Consider the following 27,187-nt stretch of genomic DNA (forward strand, 5'->3'; position numbering starts at 1 on the left):
GTATTCGTTTATTATTGATTTCCGTTTATAATTATAATAAGTTTTGGCTTAATTTTTACAAGGTTTATGTATTCAATATTTTAGATATTCATGGTCAAATACTTAGTTAATTAAGATTTAGGAATGATACAATGTGATGATATTTTAATATTTATATAAGTAATAATACTTGATTCTTATCCTACCAAACAGTAAGGTAACAGGTAGTAAAGAATTAGATTGTGTGACCCATACTGCCTTTGTAAATTTACGATTTTTTAATATTTTTTCGCAAACATAATTTAGACAAAGAGGTAGCAATTTCTTGAGATCTGATAAATAACTATCATGTACATATAGTCAATTATTTTTACACATCATTCATACTGACGGTTTGATCGTTACTCTTAAAGAACAAGTCAAATTGTTGATACATTTAAATCGGATCTCATTAATGAATGTAGAATTAACAGATTTGCCCTGGTTCTCAGATTTCAAAACTGAATGTACATGAGATCAAACTACGGGGGCACATTTCTGAACCGGAAAAACATTCAAATCAATCGATAACCGGAAGCTAAAATTAGCTACATTGCACATATTTGTATGATTTACCTAAGTTGGTATAATTTTACTATTTAATAATCATGGCTTCGTCAAGATAGTTACCAGTGTGTGGATCAATTTGTACAATTACTTGAACAAATGCAGATTAATTGACATAATATATATTATGGCTCATGAACTAGTTTGTGCTTAACTATAAATACGTATATTTACATACAATATCAATTTCATGGGACTGATTTAGTGCAATTAAACTGAGTAAGATTATTTTACGTACATATGTATAGGAATTGATTGATACAAGGATAACAGTCTTTTAAAGTTTTATTGAAAATCTCGTCAACGTTTTCAAAGTCGAAAAAAACATGTCACTTTAGGGCTCGAAGGCTCGAACCCACATTAGATATTAAATACTTTTACTTTTGTATGTTTTATTTAAAAAATCCCAGCACCATTACATACTGCAGCTACAGATATACTTTAATCTGTGACTTATGTATTTTAAGGAAAAGTGGAAGGGAAATGCAAGGACAAACAAAACATAACAAAGGAATGACGAGTAGGTTACCTAAATTATGTATTTTAAGATAATACATATTTATGCTTTGTTTGCTGTATATAGTGTGCAAGGTTTCAGAGTTACATATACCATACATTTAAGGAATTGGGAAAATTGATTTGGCATATTAATTCGGAACACAAGGTGTAGGTGGTGATTTCGACGATGACAGTTATGCCCACCTAGATTTCTTAGTATTGCATCTTTCCAGTATCGATAACCAATTATTCTACATCTTGATCATACAATTCCCAGTAGTCCAGGAATACCTCGTCGCTTTGTGGTTTACTAATTGGTGCTGGTTTTTGCATCTTCTGCTCCTTGCTCATGTGATTATTATGTCGCTTATGGTTGTTTAACGATTTATTATTAGATTTCAGAGTCGGCTTGGTTTTCTCGGGTGGACAAGGTGTTCCTTGACAATTTTTTTTGACAAGTGGTCTGGGAAGAGCATGACATGCATGTCCAGCAGGTCGACCACTTCCGTACCACAAACACTGCAAAACGCGAGTCCGAAAACCAGTAGAGCCACATTGTGAAACTTTGCACTAAATGAACAGAACATGGCTGATTAGTCTGAAGTCTACGTTTGCATCAACATTTTATACAACTTTCTTACAAAACTCCACGCGTAGGTGTGCCAGGTTCCGAGGCATTTGGGATTGTAGCATTCAATCGCTTCGACTGGTTTCTCCTCAGGGTTGCACTGCCTGTGTACTCTGTCCTCCTCCTCCTCAGGTTGATCTGCGACGTCAAACCTCTCACCGTTGTTATTCAGCATTAGTGGAACAGAAGTCCCATTCGGATACTCGCATGATACTTGGCGTCGTTTCAGAGCTAGAATATTACACGAAAAAAATATGAATCCTATTTTATTTGACTCTGAGATTAAATAGGTAGTTGCATTTAATCTTCTACATATTTATTATGCATGATAAACCTTGAGCGGAAAAAGCTAATATTGCATTTACGCCTATTTACACTTCTGCACACCTCTTGCATACGTATGCACAGTCAAAAACTTGTGTGCTTTCACTGACTTTTTCTTTCATTGACTTTTTCCCGACTTCTGTTCTGGTAATAAATATACCCGACTAACTATGTATCGCCAGCTCACTCAGTCACTTTCGAACTTGGGAGTCGAATTGAAAGGATTTTGGTGGATGCTAAGTATTCTGTGAGACCGACTTAATTAAAAAACTTTCCTCAAAGATTAAACTGCCATAACTGTCCAATAACTGAACATTTACATCTCGTTACATGTCACATCACAACTCACCTAACCTCTCTTTACTCTTATGTACTTTTCTTTACCGTCGGATGTCTGTTGAACCAATTTTTTCTTTACGACTGGGTTCTAATTTTCAAGAAAAAAGAATGACATCTGTCATGTCAAAGAAGATGGGTCGACATGATCACTTATGTATTAAACACTTTTTCTTGATGGCCTAAACTTTTGTACGTATCTATCAACTCCTTTATTGAAAATCCTATATTATTTCCAGAAATTCTGTAAATTACTTATTATTATTCAACTGAGGAAAATGAGGCTGATGGAAATGGATAAAATGAAGCGAGCACATTTTTAAATAGATGGTCACGAACGGTTTGGAATAGGTTCTAATCAGATTAGACTAATCTCGGGATCGCAATGGGATGATCTCATAGATTTATGAATTGTGCATACTATTTGAGTTGTACAATTTATTACAAAATAATAGAGTGCGTCATATTGAAGCCTACATGATCTCAGCAAGCCGACATAATTAAATAAACGTCAATATTTGTGAAAATGCGTAATTGATTTTTTGTAAACTTTCACACATGTTTTTTCCTAAGTTGACACTGTGCAGTAATGTCAGTTATATCCAGAAGTAGGAGGGAAACTCGCATCTCGACTGGATTTTTCAGCTCTTGTAGAAGATAAAGCTAGCGCTGCAACCCGAGTCAAATTGCTGGCATAAGGGACATCGGCTCAGTCTGTAGCATAAGCACGCGGGTTCAAATCTCAGTAGAGGCTAGTTTACATTTTTGCAAGCCAGTTTTGACTAAAATGCTTTTAACTTTGCCATAAGAGGTCAAGTTCTACTAGTAGGATATTCAAACCGCACCGACAGCGTGTGGGGGTGTGGTCAGTATGAAAAACTGATGATATTGACCACTCCCCAATATCTTCCCGGGGGTGGTCCGGCTATGCTGCTAGTAGAACTTTACCCCCTATACAACGGTATAACATTGTGGTCAAAACTAGGTTGCAAAAAGTAAATTTATCTGTACCGTGCTGCGGTTTGAACCTGGAATACTTGCAGTCAAGCCGAGCCGATGTCCCCTACGCCAGTGTGTTTGACCCGAGTTGCAGCGCAAGCTTTATCTTCTACAAGAGCTGAAAAATCCAGTCGAGATGCGAGTTTTCCTCGTACTTCTGGATATAACTGACATTACATCCAATCTTTTTCTATTTTTGACTTTGCAATTATGCAAGTAAAACCAAAATATGAGACAAATTCTGACATCACCCTTTAAAAAATTGTACATGTATGTATCAGCCGACTCCTAAACCTGGATGACCGTTATCCACATCTCGTAGTTCTCAAAGACTGTACCATTTTCAATTAGAATAGAACTACTAGCGGAAATTCGGTGTAATGCACAATTTGCAAAACCTATATGAAGTCCCCCAATTATGTACAGTTCAGCAAACGTGTTCACCATGTGAGTATTTGGGTTATTAGCCTCAGAACTATATTTATCCATAATTATGCACAATTACGATAATTGTTTGTCATCTCTCCACTGTCAACTACTGAAAGTAGTGCATAAGTATAATTAATTTACCCGTGTTCCAGTTAAAGCATTCCACATCGAGACATTCCGTCCACTCCCCCACGACCCACTGCACTCCCGTCGTCGTCGTCCCAACATCACCATCAGCATCCTTTGTTGTCAACCCACTCAACTGCGTGTGCCTGCCCTTTGACATTAACAGTTTTTCTACTTTGGAGAGTTTATCTTCCTCATCCTCATTAATATCAGGAGTGGGCTTCGAGTGGGGAGCGAAATTAGCGACTTCTTCCCAACCGTTTTGATAATTTTGGAGTTGTTGACTTTGTTGTAGTTGTTCAAGAGTGCTCCACCTCAACGATTTTGAGAAAGATTCATCCTGTTCCATAATCTCATTTTCTGGATCCTTCCTTCCCAAGTCCCATGTAAGTGGAAAGTGGAACTTCCATTGACGAGGAGACCATCGAATCTGCGTTTTATGCGAAATTTTCATATAATTCTGTATGGCAATGACATGAAAATCATACATCTCAAAGCTAATTATGATGCCACACAGAAGGGACGAGATTGAGTACCCCTTACCCAAGAGAATAGCGAAGAGAAGAGAAAGTGGAGGAAGAAAGAGGAGGAACGAGACGAGGCGGAAGAAGAGGACGTGACCCCGACCTCGTATAGCTTAGAATTAGGTGTAATTATTTGACCGTGATACATTGGCACGGAGACACCGCCCTCCTGAAGATAGAAAGCAGAAAATAGAGAATAAGGACGTACCTAAGTAATTGGCCCATTTACATAATTTACATAAGCAAATGCATATGACATGACACAAAACAAAAATAGCTAGTGAAATCAATATTGAGTGTTAGGAACATAATACATAGGTTTTAAAGAAACATAGCAAATTCCAGATTGATTGATTTTTACATGATGCAGTACTAACCTGTATTACATGTAAGCTTAAATTGGTTTGGATAATGCTAAAAACTCACCTGTTGATCTGCATAAAGAGTACTGTCTTGTGAATTTGTCCTGCCACGGGGTCGTTTATCTCGGCGATCGCCTAAACAAATTTGTATGATAATAAGATGCCATCCAGTTTATGTGGCATGAGAAAGAATTAAACATGTACAGATCTCACAACGTTGATTTAGTCAAATGCAATCGCATATATGGACATTGCATGCGAGGTTTGCATGAGGAAATCAAAAATTTGAATATTTGCTCCGATAGATGAAAAGTTTATGGAATCCAAGCAAGTAAAATCTTTTCAATCCGTGTCTATTTCTTGGACATCCCTCAGGTTAAGATTTGGCTACTCTGAACTTATTTCCATTCATGTGTTAAACTTTACTTTTGATATTCCATTCCTCAAAAATTTACGACACCAGTTTAGTCTTCACAGTTCCAGACGCACGTACATAATACATACGTACCTACGTAATAAATAGCTATCGGCTTCAGGGCATCAAAAGTCCATGTTGAGTGGAGTGCTTTATTGAAAAAGTAGCCATATCCTCCGGACTAACAAGAAGGTAAAAGTGTGAAAACTTTCTAAAAGTTTCCGATTTTATAAAATTCTACAAACTTAAAAAAAATGCCTAGATCTTTTCAATCGCGTCAACAAGATGCCTTTAACTCGGAAATCTCGGAAATCTTCAAGTGGACACCACCACTTCGCCAGCTACAAAACTTATTATAGCCATATCCTGAAAGTGGCACAGCCAGGTTGTGGTCTCACGATGAGTTCAAAATCTGTGGCCATTTTGGATTCGATGATGAACGATATGTTTGAAAGGATTGCAACTGCCGCAGCCCAATTAATGAAGAAGAGCAAACGCAAAATATTAACGGAAAGAGACGTCAAATTTGCAACCGAGCTGGTGTTGCCCGGAGAGTTGAGGACATGTGGAAATAAACATGGAGAACAAGCAGTTGATCTTTACAAGAAGTCCAAAAATGAACAAGAGAACGAATTGCCACCAAATTCGTTGTACGTGCATTATAATTAAGTGAATGGTCAAGAAACCGTTATAAGCAATGATTATATTTAAATTCTATATTTTTTAGAGAATCGAGGTCATCAGCCGGACTAGCGCAGGAATCTTCAGAAGAACTATTGTACGAAACTTTTCGGTCCAATGTGAGAGGTCATTCATCCCCCATTCTCCGTATCCGTAATGGTATTTTACAATAATAATAGGATATTTAGTGGAATATGTAGAAGTATAGATAATCTGGTACCTGAGTAAGGTTTTATCATCAGGGTAATATTTGATACCGGTCTTCCATTGTCTGTGGAAATCATTTAATTTTTTAGTAATTATTTTTTTAGTAAATATTCCAACTGAATATATTTTACCGATTAGTGATTAATGTCAAACTTAATAAAGTCAACCATGCCTATTTAAGGAACAACTTACAAACACATGTGTAGATACCACTATCACTGTACGTCGTATTTGTTATTTTAAGCACCCCCGTCTTGTGAATGAGTTCCATCCGGTCTGGCTGCACTTTGAGGTACTCGTGCCCCTTCATCCAGATGAGAGATCCTTTGTCCATCCCCTTACCAGATGGACATCGAAGACGCAGGACCACTCCGGCGTATACTGTTCCCCGACCTTTGACCCCCAGCGTCACTTTCTCCTTGTACTCTGGTTCCTCAGCCGGGCCTCCTCCGTGGCCGGTTGACGCAGGCCTTGACATCTGCAAATGACACCAAGTTTTATAATAAATCCTCCCTAATCCTTAGCGTACTTAAACTTTTGCTGATTAGAATTGAGTTTTTGGGCCAACGCTTGAAAGTGTGAATGATATTCGAGAGAGCGAGAGGCCAACAAAGTGAAGGTGGACAAAACAAGGTTATTCGTGGTGGGTTATAGAGAACGGGTCCCAGAGGAGATCCCATAAAGTGATTGTGCTTCTCGTGGCAGAGAAAGGAGATGATGAGCTGATTAATAATAAACAACATGGCTTCACCGTCGGAACGCTTTCCTTCACTCTCGACCTTCTCTCACCTACACCTTCCACTTTTCACATAAATCCACACTGCACCCACCACCAACCAACCAACTACAAACTAGTGAAGGAGGAAAAATACTGAGTGAAAGTTCTGCAACCAAATCATCATGATACAACATGCAGCTTTGGCAATAGCAAAAAATACCATGCAGTATAGTCTAACGTCGAAGTAGGGATAAATATTTTCTGCTGATAGTTTGGTATGACTTATCTGATTCAATCAATCTGGTCTATAAATATGCTTTTACATAAGTCACACATACGTATTTGCATGTATTAGTATGCAGTGCTAATAAATTGATAGAAATCATGGCAGGACATATTACGATACTTTTCAAACTATTTAAATTCATAAGGATCCAAAACGTGTGATAAATTAAGGACTTAAAATACTTTGGCAATTTAGGCAAACTCTAACATCGTAATCTCGCAATTTGTATTGAATTTGTCCAACTGCCATCAATTCATTCTTGGGACATTCGCATTTTTCTGGACTTTTGGCTTATGAGCTTATATGTCTGTCTACCTGCTTAAGATGGGTTGAACATCGTGTAATGTCTAAACTCTGAGATTTTGTTGTTGAGAGTGATGAGAAAGTTTATCGTGTCTCATCGCTTAATGCAGCAGTTTGTAGCAGAGAATGCTATTATCCCAGATAGCAGTCTAATAATAAAGTAGCAAACAAGGAACTGGGCAAAAGTAGTTGGACGGAGAAATATGTATTTCGCCTCCTCCTCTCTCATAATAATTCGGCCTAGTTTCATTCTTGGCTTGACTTTCTGCCTGTATGTGTTCCTGGACCTGACTCACTCACTCCTTGGTCCGAAAGTAAAGTCAGCAAACCAGATCAGAAACGAAATGTAACAACCATAAAGTCATTCCCCCACAATACTTGTGTTTGGTCATATCTATGGTGCTACGTGGGACCCCTGTGCATGCTTCCGTGGGGAAGAGTGGTACAACTGATATCGATCCCACCCATCCGCCGGCGTCTCACACGAAAGCGAAAGCCAACTTTCCCCATCTGCATCTCACTAACTGTCTCCACTACCAGTTCACCCTCTCATTCTTTCATCACTTCTTTCGCCTCTCTCTCTCCTGCACAACGTCCTTGTGTCTGAAACTCATTCATTCTAGGCAAACTTGTTCAAGTCCATGATATGCGAAAGTTAAGCTAAAAATATGAGGCGTAATCCCCTTCATGGAAATTGTGGTCGACTTTCAAGCCCTAAACGTCGTCTGCAAAATCTTGCAAATTATTTCACCAAAAAACATTTCTCCAATTTTTTTCAAAGTCGCACTAGTGGTGGCACTAGAGCATAATTTGCATCCCTTATGCTTTCACCAGCTCAAAAGAACTCGGCAAAATCACCGCCACCAACATGTATGGATGAGCGAACGCAACTAAATGCATTGCATCACTTAACCAACTACCAACCAACTACTAGATATGTATCAGAAACCTCTGAAATTCTGTCAGATTTGGGAGCAGGAAAAACTTTGTTACGGTTTTAGTGAGAGCAAGTAATAGTGGAGGAAGGAAGGAAGGATTGTTAGCGTGTGTATGTGTGTGGGGGGCGGGCGAGCGGTTGTTGGCCAGTTTCCAGAACATTATTCCACTTATCCCACCCAATCTAATCCAATACGATGGCAATGTGATTCATTCAACTGAGGCTGCTCGAGTTTAAATTACTGAAACTATTTTCCTCCACCATCCAAACAATTACCTTAGAGCAGGATTTTTTGTTGCACGACTTGGTCTCCCCCGGTTTTGGAGAATTGCAGTGAAGATCCCCATTCGACAGCTCCACTATTTGACCCAAAGCACTTATTTGCTTGCAGTGGATGATTCGCGTTCTGAGTCCGCCGCCACAAGGTTTCGAGCACTTGGGAACAAGAATAGAGGTCACCTCAAGTTGGTTATAAGATGGTCTCAAATGCTGTAAGAAATTTAAATGAGTGATTCAACCTTACCTTTCCCCACTCCCCAGGCTCCCAATACGGGGGACAATTCACAGTGTTGCAGAGACGCTCTGTTCTTGGAATGGCCGAGGGACAAATGTTGTTTGGGACGATTACCGTATTTCCTCTCGTGACCTCGTGAATACAGCTTACCTGGACAAGTAACAAATTCATAGTGTTAATAAGTAAATCAAAGTATTTACTGGGCATGTGGAAGTAGTGAATTATGTGAAAGCAAAGCTGTGGACTTAATTTTTTTGTCGATCTCTTATTTATTTAGTCCCTTCAACTTTGTCCTCTACAAAAGCAAAGGCAAACATTCTATACTAAATATGATGACCTTCATTCTCTCGTTTGTTACTTTTGTGAATGACCAGTCTTTTACAAATCGATAAGTTACACTCAAACGAATTGACACAGTAGAAATATGATATAAAAGTTTGATTCATGGCCCTTCATGATTTCTTTTTGTACAAAAAACTTTCTCCGAGTATTTTATTTTGCATGAATTTCTACAAGGGGAAGAAGCTCCGAAAAGATATTCGTGCAGTTCTGCATGTATTGAACGGTATACTTTAATATTTATACACTTTATTGGTGCAGACATTACTCCATGAGTTGTACAAGTGCCTGTTTATGTATAAACATGTGAATGTAGGTATCCACGTCTTTGCCTTTCACGTGGCTGGCTGACCAAAGGGTACTTTCATTGGGTCCAGTACATCAGTCCATCTTTTTTACTTTCATCCAACAATGGCGTAAGTGGTAAACGATCACTACGATACGCTTCGTGGACTCCATAGCTCAGCTTTCTTCTTTTACTCCATCTTTCTCACAATAAAGTTTCTCTACTGATTTTCTTTCCCAAGATTCTGCAGGATTTTTCGCCTTATTGAGGAAATTGAATACGAGTTTCCTTCTTCTTACTGGCTTATACGCTGTATTATGATATGTAGGATGCGAGGTAGGTACGTATGTATAATGTAACATAACGCCACCAACGAACCAAGCACAGCCAGTCACTGATCCATCCATCCAAATCCCATTTCCTCAACTTTCAATGCATATTGATCAACGTGAGCTGATCTCCACAATGAAAGCTGGCGTGGTTATTGTGGTAGAAAAGTCTGGGGTGGGTGTGGTGGAGGCATAATAGACCTTGTGGTTCCTCATTATTGGTCAACAAAAAAAATCCTTGAGACGTTCTCTCAAACTCTTGAAAGAAATGCGATATATATTTGTTCTATTTTCTGTGTTATGTAATTGTTCTAATTTTTTTAGCCTTTGAAAAAATCCCTACATGAACCCCTCTTCATATGAAATCTGATTTTTCTCTCGTGGGTGGTTTGACTTGAAAAGTAAGAAAGCACTGCTCACTCGGTCATCTTTCACTTTCTGCTCTGGGTTTTCAATTCCTCAATTCGTATCATATCACAGACAGATTCATATCCATCACCACGCCGATCAGCCAACCAGCCAGCGTATCAAGCACCACGGAAAATACTTTTGTACTTTTCTTTGCTGGATGTGTGAGTGAAAGCCACGAAACCGAAGTGACTGGTGAACTGAACCGAATTCTTGGTGGTAAGCAGCAGCAGCATGTCTTATCGCTTCTTACACCCCTCACTTGCATTCCCATCGTCCCGAGAATAACCAAATCCGCCGCAAGTGTAACCCAAACGGATTCTTATTTTCCACTTATGAATTATATCTTCGCCTCTGTGGCTGGCTCACAATCCTGCCATTTGAAGAATTATGGATTCTATTTTAAAGAATGAAACTGGAAAACTACGTTAGAATCCGTATTATGCTCGGTCACATTAAATGACAATACTGACGGGAAAGTTGACAATCACTGTGATGGGCATATGTAAGTATACAGGACGAAGACGTATTGTGAGAAATGAAGTTCTCCTTCATTGATCGACAGCAAATTGTCGAATTTTGAAATAAATTTAATTTCCTTCTTGAAAAGTATCACATCGTCATGTGTCGCTGAGCTATGTATTGCGTATTAAATGTTTCTTCAGTCGTGAATTTTTTCCAATATCCTCAAACCTGTATCAACATGCGATCTGATTGAATTTTTGACACCTGGTAACATCGTCTACGATAAGGGTGTCACATGTTAAATCTTCGTGCTACTTCCACTCTATTTGAAACCTGTTATTTTGTGATGAAAGTACAAAGTTTGTTTCCTAAAATTGGCTATTTCAAAGAACGTGTCCGTTATAGAAATAAAATAAGTACGATCTTCACCCTACATACATGCGGAATTGCGAACATGCAAAGTTGCAAATCTGAGGGATTCTTATGTGTCAATTTACCTCTCTTGTCATAACCCCGCCCCCACATGGTTTTGAACACGGTCCGAATTCCGTCACGTTCCATCGTGGCGGACCTATAATAAAAATTATATGGAAGAATTTCTCATGTTTCTAGAAACACCGAAGTTAATCCACATGAAATATAATGAAATGAAGATATAAACTAAAACTGTGCTCTTCATTCCAATTGAAAAGTCCAAAGTTCCAAGTGTGTGAATTATTATAAAAAATTAAAGTGATACAAACAGGTTCATTTTTGCGTTGACCACAATTATGGAACTGGCACTTAGCATAATTAATTTTGAATGTTAGAATGAAATTTTAGCATTTACAGGGATGATCATTGCATGTTCTTGTGGTAGCAATATCTGGTTGTGGTTTGTCCATACAAAGAACGGGGGTGGCGATTCTTTGGTCATAGTCCCTCACGCATTGGATCATTGCCTCTTGAATGCCTGAAACGATATGGAAAAACAGAAAATGTACAATTGTTAGCAGACTTTAGACAAAGTTTAAAAATTGTTCCACCTACCTCCCAGACAGCTCGTAGAACAGGGGGTGCTGTAAAAATGTGTTTTAAATAATTTCCAAAATAAAAAATAAAAATTGCCAACTTACTAGCCAAGCACTTTCCAGGAGAAAGTCATGTCCTGCATCGCCATTCCTGGTGGAAGCAAGAGAGTGAGTGAAGAGAGGTGAGACGTTCAGTGCGTGTTTACCCGTGCAGACAGAAACGTTGTTCTGCTCGCATCAAGTTTGTTTACATGTACCTGTGATTTGAACTCACTTCATAAAGTTTTTTCTTCACCTGACCCGTTGTTTAAATTTTTTTTGAAACATGGCGAAAGTTTTCGTGATGGAATGGTGGGATAAAAATCCGAACAAAGTGTTAAGTGAGGGGGAGGAGGGTGCCAAGTATATTGGCAACTATGAAGGGTGCACAGAGGAGGAGACGGCCGAACAAGCAGCAACGATTCATGTTGACAATCTCCGTTACAAGGATCAAACATGCTCGGATCAGTAAGTACACACGATATATTTTTAACAAAGCCTGATCTATATATGTACAACGCCTTGCTAGAACTAGTCATAATTGTACATTGCTCTTTAAATCCTCATTATTTCCATCTTTCAGGGATTACTACAAACAGGGATTTTGGCCAAATGTACAAGGGGCCTACTGGACTGGGGTGGAAGCCAAGACCATGTCAAAAGCCAAGGTGAAGAAAGCTGTTGTGCGGCGCCATGACAAGAAGGCCGCGTCGACATTGGCCTCTCATCGGAGTTTGGCGTCACTTGGGGAGAAAGGTGTTAAGAAAATTGTTGCCAAAATAAAGTCCAATCCTCATCTGGCTAAACATATATCGTCTCAACCGGTTGGGAAACTTGATCTTCTTTTGGATAAACCATCAAGTTCGACTGAACTGTATGTACCTGATCCTCTGCTCAAACCATGGACATGTAACCAATGTCATGCCAAGTTTGGTGACAAACCAGGCTACTTGAGGCACCTTCGGCGTCACAAGGAAGTGAAAACACAAAGTTGTGCTCTTTGTGCACAATCATACACTGAAAATTATGAACTCACCCGACATATTGAGGTGAATTAAAGATATTTTATGCGTACATTTAAGTCGACTCGACAATTTCATTCCGCGCAAAATTACGACCTGTACGCAGCACTTTACATGCATTTTTTTGTAAATCTTAGAGGTGTCATGGTGAAGGGGTGTGGAAATGCAAGAACTGCCCATGCAGGCTACAAACGAAGAACGGTCTTGGGCGTCATGAGAAGTACTGCACGAAAGTGGGAGTGAATTGGAAACCCACACAACAATCCCAACTTCATCACGTTCCTACTGAAATTGATGTGGTAAAGGCTCAGCTCGCGGAGAAAGACGCTCAGCTCGCGGAGAAAGACGCTCAGCTCGCGGAGAAAGACGCTCAGCTCGCGGAGAAAGACGCTCAGCTCGCGGAGAAAGACGCTCAGCTCGCGGAGAAAGACGCTCAGCTCGCGGAGAAAGACGCTCAGCTCGCGGAGTATAAAGAGGACGATTTAGTTATCTCTGACGACGAGTTTGGGTTTAAGGAATACATGGCGGATAAACTTTTGTTACAATATAATAAGTAGTTAATTCTCACGTTGTACATAATGTGTTCATACTCTGCAATTACTATTCGTCTTGCTTCTTGAAACAATTGTATATAATAAATATGAAATTAACACCATACCTGGTGGAAGTCCCACCGATAGCGTTTTCCTTATATTTCCACCACTTGCTTCCGAATCGGCCAAAGCTGCTTGGTGAACATCAGATAATCGCTCGATGCCCATATCACTGGAAAGCAGCACAGACCACAACGACGGTGATTTGGTGTTATTTCACTACATTTTCATCTCCAGAAAACGATTTACATAATTTTCTTGTCATATAAGAAACCTACCCCAAATGACAGGGTGACGAAAAACAAGGTTCGCTTTCTGATGGCTTAGGCCCAGGACACTCTTTGTCAGGAAGATTGGCAATGGTTCTCGAGAACTCGAGAAAAATCTTACATTTCACTTCTCGTGTTCGACTGTAATAATAAAACAAGCGTTTCTTTTGTGCATTTAATACGTACTTGTGTCGAGGCTGACTTTCTAGTGTAGTAGTGATATTCAAAATGATGTGGTAAATGGTCGCTTATTAGTTAGTATTATTACCTTCCTTCGCCACAAGTTGAGCTGCAAGGACTCCATTCTCCGGCCACAAAACTATAAATAAATAAGTATTGAGCACATACTTTAACAGTTTTTAATTACCGTCTCCTCATTAATTGTTGTAGTTAGACTACAGTGCACTATTTTGCATTCATTCAACTTCATAATTTGGTTTATTTGGTGCAGTGGCATTGCAGTGATGTGGTTGATGAGTTTGAAATATAAAAAATGTACGACTGTCGGATAGTTTTTTTTATAGTGACATGGCAGAAAGTACACATCGTACATACGTATCTAGTTTGTTCGTGGTTATATACATGACAGGAGAGCATGTCAGATTTCTGCGTGGTTCGTGGTGACAATGAGATGTTTGTTGTTTTTGGGTGTCACGTTCAGTTGCTTTTTTATATTTATTAGTAAGTAGGTGGTTCATTACTACATAGACATTGCATGCATGCGCCAGTATAAGTACATTATTTATATTTGTAACAGAACACCAAACTAAACTAAGCTAACCATGGTCTTCTTGCTGCTCTGCTTGGGTGGTGGTACGGAAGCGAATACTAATGCTAAGGCACGTCAACTATTTTGCAAAAAAACGAGAGGAAGCAGGAATGATGAGACGAGAAATACTACTTACTATTTATTTTATATGTACATAAGTATGTACGTATACTATATTCGCATTTACTATTTGCAATGCTACCCAACACCATAATACAATTCACTCTCAGTCTGCAGTGACAACTGTCATCTATCCACGAGGAGAAAAAAATATTGTCACCACTTACTCCCCAAGTTGATGTATAAGCTAGATGTGATATTTATGAGAGGGAGAGAAAGTTATGAGAATACGTGAATTAGATGGTGCGCTCAACAATACTGATATTTTGCACACACTCTTTCGTATCATCAAAACCTTTGATAGGAAATTGTTGTACAATTGCAAGGAAAACTATGCGTATTTTCGCTACAAGACGCTACAAGAAATCACGAAATAATATCAGAATGCCTCATGCCTTTCCGAAATTGGACAAAAGTGTAAATGGAGTGGTTTGCTTTGCTATGTTCTCAAACGGAATAAGTATTCATTTCTATTTTTTATCTGTGGGCTAGTGAAAGTGGAATGAGGTTGTGCATGGGATATGGTGATGGGATGAGCCAAGCACCGACTAGGATTTACATTGAATCGCATCGTATCACATTGTATCCACAAACCCACAAAACGATCGTAAAAAACTAAAAACTTTCTCCGTTTTCCCATCACCCGAAACACTACGAACTATATTGCCCATGCAGACAATTTTATTTTCAGTCAATCTTGCTCCTTGTATTCCATATACTGCTGTAAGAAAATGTAATGGGCACAATGTAAAAACAATGCAAAGTATGTAGTCACCGTGGCTGCACATCTACTTATCAAACCACATTGGCATATTTCGGCTACTTGTTTCCCTACAATGTGGGATTTCACGTCCCACATTGCGCTCCAATGTATTTCCTCACATTCCACATTGTATTTCCAATAATATCATCAACCGGACAAGCAGCCAACACCTGCATGAGGTGAAAATGAAAGGAAAAACTGTTCGAAAAGTGAACCTGCTATTATAAACTGCATCTTATGCGGATCCTATACTGGAAAGTGAGTGGGAGTGACAATAGAAATTGGAGGAATGTTAGTATTAAATAAAATATAAGGTTGGCGTTCTGCGTAGTTTTGCAGAGAAATGGAAAATGCGGCTGAAATCCGCTTGAGCAAAAGACCAAAGGAGTCAAGGAAAGCCGAATTTGAGACTTTCCTGTCATCATCAGCAATTGTTGTGTAAGTTCCAATTACAATATTAAAATGATCCAGTTTTAATAATGGAGCTACTCATTAATAAGTGTGTGCCAAAGTTGGAAGTCTTAAATATTTGGACAGCTCGAGCAGGGGAACGAACGGCGAGAGAGAGAGAGATCAAATAAACTCGTTAATGTTGAGTAATCCGAGTTGAGCCATTTCATTTCCTTCCTTTCCTCATCATCACTGCTTCCCCACCAACTTCACTCACTCACTCAATGCAGTCATCGTTGGAGCAATTGTGATTATCATCAGCCTCCGCGGAATTTATGCCCACCACCAACTTTCACCCGTCCCACTCAACTTCTCCTCCTGCACAAAATGACTTTCTCTGTCAACGACCAGTCAAAATGGTCGTACACGAGCAGACGAGTTCCCAATTGACTAAATTAAATTATAATAGTTCCTGTAAAAGCGTGTGATTTAGTTGTTGCATAATCTTCTAAATTCTATACGACTTGTCTGAGAGGAGATGCCGTGCAGTGAGTAAGTAAAATGATAAGTTGGACTAATAATAATGTTTCGAGGTGCTGTTTTTTCAGAGTTGCGGAATTTTGTTGAGTTGAGATTTGTATGCTTGAGGGTCGTGGTAGTAAATATTGGTAGTGCTGGTGGTGGTAGTGGTGGTGGTGGTGGGGGTGGAAGTCAGTGAATGTGAGTTGGTTTCTTGGGACAATTGCTCGTGTGCAAATTATTATTTTCAAAAAACTTACCTTTGAAACAACCAACCACATGAAAAGTACACCCGAACGTTGCTACCAACAGCGAGAAGGACACAAATACAACACACATCAACATTTTATGAAAAACTAACACAATGTGAAAGAATAAAGACTCTCGAGCAGAGGAAAGACAAAGAAAAGATGAAAGTACAAAGAATAAGAAGAGGGATACGACTCTTGCAGGAACAAAGTATGTACTTGTGACTACACCGCTTACGGCAAATGCTAATTTGACTGGGGATTACCACCTGCTTAGCGAACCTCTCTTACGAGAAATGTTTAAGCCAATAAAAAATTCATGAACTTTCACTCGCTTAAAATACAGACATATTATGCCAACTACAGCTAAGCCATCTGTACATATACGCATCTGGGTAGTTGTACATACGGCAACATATGCACAAGAATACTTTAGGTTTTCAAAACAACTACAGTAAAATGGTTACAAGATACTTATTTGGACTTATTTGACTCTTGCAAAGATTGCAATGCACCACGACTAAATTTAGGAATAGCACAATTTCACGCATATTTAATAGATAAGGTGGGTCCCTCCCTGCTGAGTGAGGCGGAAGGCATAACGAAGCGTTAAATCTCGTGGATCAACTGATCCACACAAATTGAATTTATTTGGGTTTGTCGTTTCACATTGATGCTGTAACATTGTCGCTGTATACAATTTTCGATAGAACGAATCTTACGTGGGTTCGGATGGCAATGCATTATTGTCGAACAGCATGGCATTGTCCATGGGAGGGTAGGGTTGGATCAAGGGCAGCGTGTGCTCCCGGGGTATTCCTTCTGCAATTACATAGAATAAATTCAAATTATTCTACGATTTTAATAAAAGTCAGCCTTGTCATCACAAGGATTAAACTGGAAAGAACCTTGGTGCTAAGTGCCAAGCTGCTTCCACGGAGGAAGAAAATAAGTGGTTGTCTTGTGCACAAAGTGAAAGTTTATGTATTGTAAGTGCAATATTCTGAATAGTTTGTAATATGTTCCATGTTCCGACGCTCGCTCTGTCCCAGTACCTCTTGTTTTAATATGTACAAGAATGCATGGACGAGTGTGCGACCAAATGTTAGAAAGTTACATAGAGAAGATAATTTATTAGTTCCAGTGTGTATGCAAAGACAGAATCTCGTACAATGAGTGATTATAGTCTAATTTTTTATCCTATGCACGCTTGCACCTATGTAACAATTGATATATGTAAGAAATATTTTACGAATTTTGTAATAAGTAAGTTATGTGTAACCTATGATTAAAAATACACAAGTAGAACATCCAGTCTATCACTTAAAATTATTCTTTTCAGGCATTCTGCATCCAAACCACACTCTGGCTGGGCTTGCCGAATGTACATCCAATAAATTCTAGCTTATCGTCTGCTGAAATGGAAGAAACTGTTATCAAGTTAGCACGACAGTTTGTAAATTTTTGGTTATTTCCTTCTCTAACGTGCATTTCCTCAACAGTACAGCTCGTTAAGACATGATTACTTCCGCTGACACGTAACACCTTACACTTGACATTAGTGAGTGAGCACAATTGGGTGTCCCTTGCCATATCTACTCCCCATTCTTCATCACCTTTGAACTTGAAATTTGCAATCGCATTATTGGCCCCCCTTCTATGGCTTATACCGCGACACTTTTTGGATGATGATATGCGCACGTTTTCCAACAAGTTTCCAGAACCGTTGAGCTCGACAGCTAAATCAACGTCATTGAGAAATTCAAGATCTCGGACCTTGTTGCTGCATCCGTTCAACTCTAGTCCAGTTTTTGTTATTCCAATAAATGTCGCTTCAGCAAGACTGTTTTCGTTCCCCTCGACCATAATGCCTGTGTCAGCTTCTTTTATATGCAAATGTGTTAAACAATTTGCATGACCACGGATGATGACACTTTTGTTTCCGCCCAAGACCGTAACTTGATCAATACGGTTTCCTTTGCCGTGGACTAACAAACCCTGTGATTTGATGGCATTAGTAATTGGTCCTTCGGCTTTTGCATGCCAGCAATTAATTTTTATGTTTCGAACTATACACTTATTTCCATTAATGGTCAAGCTGCACCAATCAGTATTGTTAGATAAGCCTGGAGACAACACTGCCACGCCACCACCGTCTAAAACAATGTCATTGTTATCCAATACGAAATTGCCATCGTACCTCGTTCCAACAAGGTGTATAATGTCGCCAGAGTCAGAATTTGCTAAAACGTCTACCAGCTCACTAGAGTTGCGTGCAACAATTGTAAACCGTTGTATGAAATCATCTATTATCTTTGTTCTTTCTGCTGCAAGTTCCTTCGTCATATGAATAATTAGTTCCTTTGCCCTTCGAATATTAAACCTTGGAATAAGGTCAACAGTGACAATATTTGTTTCGCCTTCCTTCAATTTTTTAAAGTGGCCAGGACGATCCTCTGGCGAGATTAGTTGCAAAACTTCCCAAGTGACCAGTCCAAAACTGAATATGTCAACCTGTTTCCCATACAAATTTCGAAATGCCTCTGGAGCCATGTAGTCGATTGTTCCTTTTCGGCTTGTTAAGGTTGACTCATCTCCGGTAATTTCTCTGCTTAATCCAAAGTCTCCGATTTTCACGGGATGCCCATACACACCGTTGTCTGCCTCAATGGAGAAGAGAACGTTTTCTGGTTTGAAATCTCGATGAACAATGTCCAGGTTATGCAAATATTGAAGTCCAGAAGCTAATTCATTCACTATTTTAATTTGCTTGGAAGAATTGGGGGACGGATTGCTCTTGAGCCAGTCGCGCAACGAAGCCCCGCACAGCTCCATCCGTATAAGAAACAAGGTCAGTGTCTGCGAATTTCTTGCGATGTACTCACACTTTGTTTTCCACATGTGGGTTTCGATGTCAGTGGCTTTAAGGTTGTCGAGAATCCCAGCCAAGTCAGTCATTGTGACGGAATGCTCAGAATATCCGTGAGTTTTAAGAACATTAGGATGATCCTTATCCATCAAGTTTTCACACTCGCGTTTTATGGTTTGTTTTCTAGATTCCTCGTCAACGTGATAGACAAGTTTGCAAGCTATGTCTTGTGAACTCGATACAATTTCGGCTTTCACTACAAGCCCAAAATATCCTGCTTTTATGTACGAAGTAATTTTCAAATCGTCTAAAAATTCCATTTTTGCTTTAATATCAACGATCAACTAGTCGTTGCTAAAAGTGAATGTGCATATATTTGTGCAAATTGTGAACCGGAATAAAATGAAGTACAATTAGTGCAATTAATTTAAAACAGTGGAATTGTAACACACATATAGCAAACACTGTATGTATTTATGTGAATATATATGAAGGTGACAAAACTGTTATTCAAATGCTGAGTTTTTTTTACGTGTGTGTGGCTTATCAAAGTTTCATATCTAATATCAAACAATGGCACCTATTTGCAGCATTGCTTCAATACAATCATGTCATGCTAATAACCGTTGTGGCCGCATACGTATGTATGTACATATGTGCCCTCCACAAACAGCGCAAACTTTACCAAGTGCAAATTACCTTCCACATAAATGTCGTTGTCAATATCTGGAGCTTGGTATTCAGCTGGAATTTCCTCCGTGGTTGTGGTGGACGTGGTTGTAAGAATCCTGGCGGCATAGGACGATGCGGGTGTGGTTTTGCCCCGTCGCTTCTTGGTGGGGCTTCGGTGGATGACTTGGGCGGTGGGGGTGGCCGGAAGAGAGCACTCCTCCTCCGCACACGACTTTGAGACGCCAGGTTTGAGACGAGCATCGCAGTTGGAGCTGGGCAGGTTGGCGGAATCTCTGCACACCACGTTGCGAGTCATGTAGCCATTCCCACAGGTGACCGAACACTGAAAGCACAGCAAACTCGAGATAATAATAGTGCAATGCACCCATGTCTGGTTAGTTGCTACATTTTATGGCACTTTATGCAGAGTAGGTTTTAATTACGGTCGAAGAAAGAAAATACCAAAGACTGAAATGACTTAATCAATCAAATCTCCACACACATAACTTGTGCCTTTGGTTGAGTGAAAGCTGTATTTTACTACTGCATGCATACATTTACTACCAAATCTCGTATTGCGCATTTCACACCGTTTTATGACTTGGACAAGTGTAAATTACAGGGCATTTACGGCATCGTAAACCTGAGGATTTTTGTACGTGGTGTGATATGTATGAACGAAACATGTCACTATGCATGCCGTAAATGTGAACGGAAAATTATAAATGCAAATATCATCCCAAACTTGGATGGGTGGGTAGGAGCAGTCCTAAATGGATCGCAGTACAGTGGGTTGTAGATGATTGATACGTCAGTTTAATGGTTTGTAGGCTTATTTTTCTAGTAATAAATTTCACTTTTGCTTGGCACTTTGACCCAACAATTTTACTTACTGAACTCTGAATGAAATAGTATAGTCGCTGTTTCACCCTTTGCGTGTTATAATCTCTAACTATTTCCAGTCCATAGGTCATTTACTTAGAACCTACGTACGTTATTAACTGTCTTCACATTGACTACTTTCACCTACATATTTAGCATGTATTATCCATAAAAAGTGTTGGTTGCAGCTGCAACAAAAGTATGCAATTCATTTTTGAAAATTGTGCTAGAAGTGCTATATGCCAAAACTAGACTTTGATTTCTTTTATAAAACTGGTAAACGTTTTTAGGACATGAAAAATTTAAAATAATTTAAACGATGACAGTGAAAAATTGTTATTTCTACACACGTAGAATTTCTCTTGCGTGCCAAACAACACTAAACGTGCTAAGTGCATTTTTTTCAGTCATTTCATTCATCAAATCAGGTTCGCGTTTAAATCGAAGAGGGAAAATCCAGTGATCTCTGCTTTCACCGGCAATCTCTCTCTCTCTTACTTTCAACCTATTAACCCGGTGTTTTTGTTAAGGAAGTGCAATTGCTTGTGTGCATTTGCCTCGCTAGGTATGCATTCATTCAAATGCGGACACACATCCTCAGTCCTCACCACTTGTTTCAAACCACTATTTCCTTACCTTAGCGTTGTACAAAATACGAGTCATGTGTACGCTGCTTACTAATGCAAGCTACTATGACAAATATGTGTACCATGCACGATTCCTTTTGCAACAAAACAGTTTTTTGCTTTCATGTTTATTTACACGAAAAAAAGTACGACATTGTTCACTCGACATATTTTGACTCTTAACTACGTCTGGATCGCGCGTATACAGTTGACAGTATCGGATTATGTTTCGTTTTTCTCTATTTTGACTGGTTGCAGGTATTTGTCTGGGTTTATAGGGCAAACAAATCAGATCTAAGACCAGCAAAAATTAAGTTGACACGATATGTTGACTGAGAACATAATGAAAGTAAAAGTTTTATTGTTGTCCCAGAGCATTATTGATCTTGTATGAGAGGTATGCGTTCGTACGTGTCGTGTACTTGTTTATGTGGCAATAAAGTATTTCTGGTATTAAAAGGGAGGGCTTTATGTGCATCCAGTATATGGTGATGAATGGGTTTTATTTATTGAAGAAAGTTTATCTGGTCAGTCAATTTTAAGAGTTTGGTGAAACGACCATTCTGGATTTTTTCCCTTTCTCTCAAAGGCCAAGATACATAAGTAAGCGTTTTACACCGGTTTGATTATTGTGGTGCATTTGTGGGAAGTTAGAGCCCATTGGCGTGTGTGCCAAGGTGAATTGGTCCCTTGGGACAAGTTCTCACGAAAAAGTTGATAGCAAGTAAATACCAGAGTTTCGTACTTGCAGAAATACTCGGGCGCTACTGGGTTAAATCAACAACGCATATTCAAACGCAAATTATTTTACAGTGTAAAATTAAAAACAAATTTAAATAGTTTAATTAAACCAAGGAATGAAGAAACCAGTCATTATTGTAAAATCTGTATGCACATGGTATCAGACGGGTGGTTTTAAATGCCAAAATGTTATGCACTTACAGAGGACCACGGTCCAGCATGCCAATTTGGACAGGGATGAGGGTTGCATGGTTCCTGATTGTTGGAGCGTCGGATGTGGTGACACAGCTTTTCTGCAACCTGTAATAAAGTTGTTGTTGGTATTTTAATTAAATTAATTCTTAACCATGCAATTTAACCGTATTATTATATACAGTGATTATTGTGGCATAATATATGTGTCCCAAATTTTAATACCCGATTAAATAAATACCAAGTTTCAAGACTGCTCATGTGCATTCTAGTGTTTGTTTTAGTTTCATACGTTGGACTTATTATGCAACTACAACACACAAGTCTCTAATCTTCTGTGGTCAACCCCTATTCTTCCTTTCATAATATAATCTGTTTCAACCCGGTGTTTGACGTTTCTCTCCCCGTATTTCTGCCTCCTTGTGAGTGTGACAAGCGAAATGTTATGTTTTAAACTGCTTTAAGTTAAGCACGAACGAGTCAAAACCATGAAGATGTTGTAAACTTGAGTTAAGTTGTTGCCAATCATTTCCAGCACAAGAGAATAATATGCTAACAACTTCTCGGCTTTTTGAATCAAAGCAACGGATGACTGAGAGTGACACTCGGAATTGACAATGACATTTCATCTCAACGTATATAAAATACTATTTAAAATCAACGAGTAAATACATAAATCCTGCTTTTGGGGAAATTTGAGACCGATAACAACCAACTAGCAAAGTAATAAGTAAGTTGCACAGCATATGTATTCGCTAAACTGCTGACATGTCAAAAAACAAGGACGCATCAGCAAGACCTTCTTCCGTCTCAATCCAAGTTCACTAAACCCCACAAAGAGCACAATACTGCATTAGGATTGCAGTAGTGGGACAACTATTTAGCAGCCAAAACATAACCTCTTTAAAAGAGGGCATGACAGTGTCACGAGATTATCATCATCAACGACCCAACCGCTTACTCCAACACAAGAACAACAAAAGAACAACTTGCTCATCCAGCACATCATCCATGGCGGAAAAGTAGGCTACGGATGGGATGAAGGAGTGAAAGTCAGTCACTCACTTGAGACGGGAAGCTGAATTTGCACAAAAACGCAGCCGAGACAGACATTGTAGTTGTAGAGCTCGAGCTGGGTTGTAAACTTGTAGTGTCGTAGATTTCTCCAGTGGTTTCTTTTGACATGTCGATCAACGAGGTTGGTTGGTTTCTAGGTTGGAGTTTAGTTAAGTAGCAACTGACTCCCCGACTGACAGCTTACAACGGATGGAATATTTCCCTCTTTGTAACGAATACGTTGAGAATTTTCAACGCAGACGGCTATATCAACTCGTATCTTATTACTCAATAAAATAATGAAACATGCGAACATACAGCAAAATTTTTGTGGGGTTTTTTCTCCAGACAAAAACATGTTTGATCTAACACACATCAAACAAATATTTAAGTACTGGGATCCAGACGCATTTTTTTCACATTGCAATAGTTTAATTTTAACTGTGCTCTGCTCATCATTTTCTAATTTTATACTCTATTCTATCCTATTCTAGTCTATTCCACCACATGCAGTGGGAGCAGGGGCGGAAGAAGATTATTAGGTATAACCACCACATTCTTGCTTTCTCTTATTAAGCGAACGGTAAAAGTAAGTGGAATGAATAAATTTACGGGGCAGAAAAGCGAGCCTTGCTAAGAATTCCTGTCACGCGTTGCTGGTGTAAGTAAAGAGTGAAATGAATTCTTGTCTTGCGGCCATAATGGGCAATAAAATAACTGGACTGAGGCAGTGAACAGATTCTCGGTTGGAATGGATGGTGTGGTGCGTGGCTAACTCTGCCTTGTTTGTCTTCCTCTTGTCCTGGTTATTAAATTAGTCAGGTGGATGAACATCCAAGGCACGTCCAGATCTCTTCAATCATCATCACCTTATCCATGTTATTAGACAACCAGTCATATCCCCACCAACACCCCGCACCACGACAGCCAGCAAAGAAGAGATTGGGGACAAAATTCTCAGAGAGTCATTTGAATACATGACCACCATCCCCAGCCAACAAGCCCCGAGGGGACACCACTACCACGGAACGCATCTTATTCTAATATCCTCGAGGAAGTACATACGCTCCAAAAGTCACCTCCATAATAAAACTCTATGGACATGTCGTTTTCTATAAGGTAAAATAGTTGCATGGCTAATAAGACGGTCAGGAAGTCACCTTTTCACAAATGCAAAATTGCTCGTCCTCCTTTTAAGATTCATATGTACCATTTCATTAGTGCTTTCAACTGCTTTCATACATATGTCGCCAAAAACACGTTTTTTGGAGAGGTACGAGAGTGAAGACGAGCCTATTGCGCCCGTCATAAATCATGGGCACCAAAATAATAAATAGGAGACGGAAGGGAAACACATAATAATCCTCCCTCACTTGGACAAAGTTGAGTCATTTGTTGTGCGGGATTAGTTTCGTCAACCCATCCGTCCACTTCACTTTCACCAACAACTCAACCCTTCCTTTACAACAAACAAACAAAGACGACGGCTGAAGGAAGCAAGAAACCTGCGGGGCTGGCTGCATGCATATCAACTAATAAAGTTCCCTACTTTGCGAGTTCTTCATTCGTAATAAGCACGGCGAGTCTTACTTCACGTCTCACTCACTTGCTGAGCTTATTTGAATTATGTTTGCAGTTTCAATTTATTCATCTCAATCTCCCCATCTCACTCGGCCACCCCATCGCATTATCGTTGTGACCAAAATCTACGCTGGTGTTAACTCTACACTCGTTCCTAATGGAATGATACGCATCTATGTATGTATAAGCCATGATAAGTATTGATAGAAAGTGTAACTTTCTAAATACTTAAATTGATTATATATTCGCTTGAAGATTTGACTGTATTGAGCATTTCCAGTTTCAAAAAACAATTTCCAGTCATCAGGTATTGAAGTCACACAATCAATACAATAATTTTGTACTTATTGAAACATATCCTCAGCGTATTTGATAAGCAGAACAATGTTTAGGTTTTTCGTCAAGTTTTCGTAACACCGTCAAATTTTATGAGCAGATATTATTGAATGAAATTAATGAATTGGGATATAAAAGTTAACGGTTATGGGCACTTTGTTAAAACAATTCATGAACTCGGGCTTAGGAGTAATTAAACGCTCGCTTTCTCTTTTCTGAGTCACATATTCCTTGCATGCAAACTGGACTGAACAGCAGCCGGTTCCCTAAAAGTGGAAAGAAAATGGTCTCGAAAACTAACTCCTTTCTTCTCCCACACCTGATTCAATTCGAGTCTTAACTTTCGCTTCGTTCAGTAATTAATAATTTCCCGTTAATTCCAAAGCAAAAACTTTTGAAATCAGAAAAGCGATTTGTAAATCTGCACATGCAGGTTAAAAACAAACTTTCTTTATTCCACACCTGAATTTTTGTTCCGTTTTTCTCTTGAGCACAAAAGACCTTCCTGATTTTCAACCCTCCGCCACAAGTCGTTGAACACACGCTCCACTCGCCAGTCTCCCACCTAGAAATTTATTTTAGAGAAATTTACTATGTTTACCTCTTTAAATGTATTCCATCCATGTATTTATCAGAGACTAAAATCTAAGAGAAAATGTACGAAATGGACTCACTGTGGCTCACAAGGCTGGATGTTGCAGCTTTGCATGTCCAACCTCGGCTTTGTGGCGGAGTTGCAGAAATAAGAGTCCACTTTTTCTAAAGTGATGGAATTTTTGCAAACCACATTCACCGATTGGTGACCTGGAGAGAAAAAATCAGATATTATTCAATTTTTTCATGCATGGAATGCATGAGAGCGAACTCGCATAGATTGGCTGGTAATGGGCTCTCAAAGAGTAGCTTAATTTCAATCAGTACAATTGCAGAATTTTTTCCCATAAATTCTTATAGCTTGATTCTATGTTACTGTTATGCATTCCAGGTAGTTTATTTAAATCAGTTTTCAATTAATGAATGGGACACTCAGTTATAATGATTACGTGAAAATCTCATCATACCTCCACCGCATCGTGCAGTGCACGGACCACTCTCCAAATCCCAGCGATACACAGGACTCGTGCAGGACTTTGAATCGCCACCACAAACCCCACAAGCGTCAATTTTTTTCGGAGATCCAATTTTCAAGTCGCATCCAACAGCCTGAAATTAAAAGCACGAGTTTCATGGTTTTAAATGTCAATTAATTAGTTTGCTTATCGTGATTTGCAGTGCATAAAATCGTTTACTTCGCATTTCCCGTCCACACAAACATGTAGTGCTCCCATTTTACAGCGCGTCCCATCCCTAAGTTTAGGACTCAGCTTGACAACGTGATCCGTTCCTTCAATGCGGCAGGTAAGGGCGCAGGGATTGTCCTGATGGATCGAAGTATATGTAACATAATTTATGCATAGATTAATCAAATGCTGGTTTATGAATCCTTAAATCTGGCAGATCTGCCCACGATATGGAGTAAAATAAACTTATTACCGCGTCCTCCATCGGTTCCCAGGTTCTCCGTTTGCCATCGTACTTTATTCCGTTGAAGGCCCTGCACTGGTCACGTTTATCCACATGTAAAAATAATGACAGCATTGATTATGTTATTTAAATTGTATGTTCTAATATTGGGACACATGTAAACAAATATTGGTGATGGACAATGTATTTGAATATCTGATTAAGAGATTTGAGAGCGAGATAGACACCGGCAGTTCATCACCAGCCCACCTCACTACAACATTATTA

At 39.2% G+C, this 27,187-nt stretch overlaps 4 protein-coding genes across 5 annotated transcripts; 1 reads left to right on the top strand and 3 right to left on the bottom strand.

The window, feature by feature from the left end:
• Positions 1-106: 106 nt before the first annotated feature.
• LOC110844169 lies at positions 107-5,030 on the bottom strand. Of its 2 annotated transcripts, XM_022090308.2 has the most exons (5): positions 4,876-5,030; positions 4,469-4,618; positions 3,941-4,355; positions 1,725-1,942; positions 107-1,653 (listed from the first exon to the last, which is right to left on the bottom strand). In XM_022090308.2, exons 2-5 carry the CDS (start codon positions 4,595-4,597, stop codon positions 1,330-1,332), a joined length of 1,086 nt encoding a protein of 361 aa, XP_021946000.1. In that variant the 5' UTR covers positions 4,598-4,618; positions 4,876-5,030; the 3' UTR covers positions 107-1,329. The 2 variants fall into 2 exon arrangements, with proteins under 2 accessions (XP_021946000.1, XP_035704194.1); XM_035848301.1 differs by lacking the exon at positions 4,469-4,618.
• A 152-nt stretch (positions 5,031-5,182) lies between these two features.
• LOC110842458 (histone H2B) lies at positions 5,183-6,309 on the top strand. Its single transcript, XM_022088205.2, has 3 exons — positions 5,183-5,418; positions 5,489-5,876; positions 5,954-6,309. The coding sequence occupies exons 2-3, from the start codon at positions 5,512-5,514 to the stop codon at positions 6,078-6,080; spliced, it is 492 nt and encodes a 163-aa protein (XP_021943897.1). The 5' UTR covers positions 5,183-5,418; positions 5,489-5,511; the 3' UTR covers positions 6,081-6,309.
• On the bottom strand, positions 6,062-27,161 carry LOC110844185 (ADAMTS-like protein 1). The gene is made up of 20 exons (XM_035848272.1): positions 26,930-27,161; positions 26,686-26,814; positions 26,458-26,599; positions 26,071-26,200; positions 25,859-25,961; positions 22,433-22,531; positions 20,010-20,325; positions 17,164-17,263; positions 16,454-16,495; positions 13,901-13,951; positions 13,642-13,773; positions 13,429-13,535; positions 11,815-11,860; positions 11,729-11,757; positions 11,529-11,651; positions 11,197-11,270; positions 8,882-9,022; positions 8,635-8,793; positions 6,307-6,592; positions 6,062-6,178 (listed from the first exon to the last, which is right to left on the bottom strand). The coding sequence occupies exons 1-20, from the start codon at positions 27,032-27,034 to the stop codon at positions 6,072-6,074; spliced, it is 2,421 nt and encodes an 806-aa protein (XP_035704165.1). The 5' UTR covers positions 27,035-27,161; the 3' UTR covers positions 6,062-6,071.
• On the bottom strand, positions 17,555-19,791 carry LOC118434527. Its single transcript, XM_035848284.1, has one exon. It carries the CDS (start codon positions 19,628-19,630, stop codon positions 17,780-17,782), a length of 1,851 nt encoding a protein of 616 aa, XP_035704177.1. The 5' UTR covers positions 19,631-19,791; the 3' UTR covers positions 17,555-17,779.
• Positions 27,162-27,187: the final 26 nt, after the last annotated feature.

The sequence above is a fragment of the Folsomia candida genome, unplaced genomic scaffold (assembly GCF_002217175.1).
Source record: "Folsomia candida strain VU population unplaced genomic scaffold, ASM221717v1 Fcan01_Sc001, whole genome shotgun sequence".
NCBI classification, from domain to species: domain Eukaryota; kingdom Metazoa; phylum Arthropoda; class Collembola; order Entomobryomorpha; family Isotomidae; genus Folsomia; species Folsomia candida.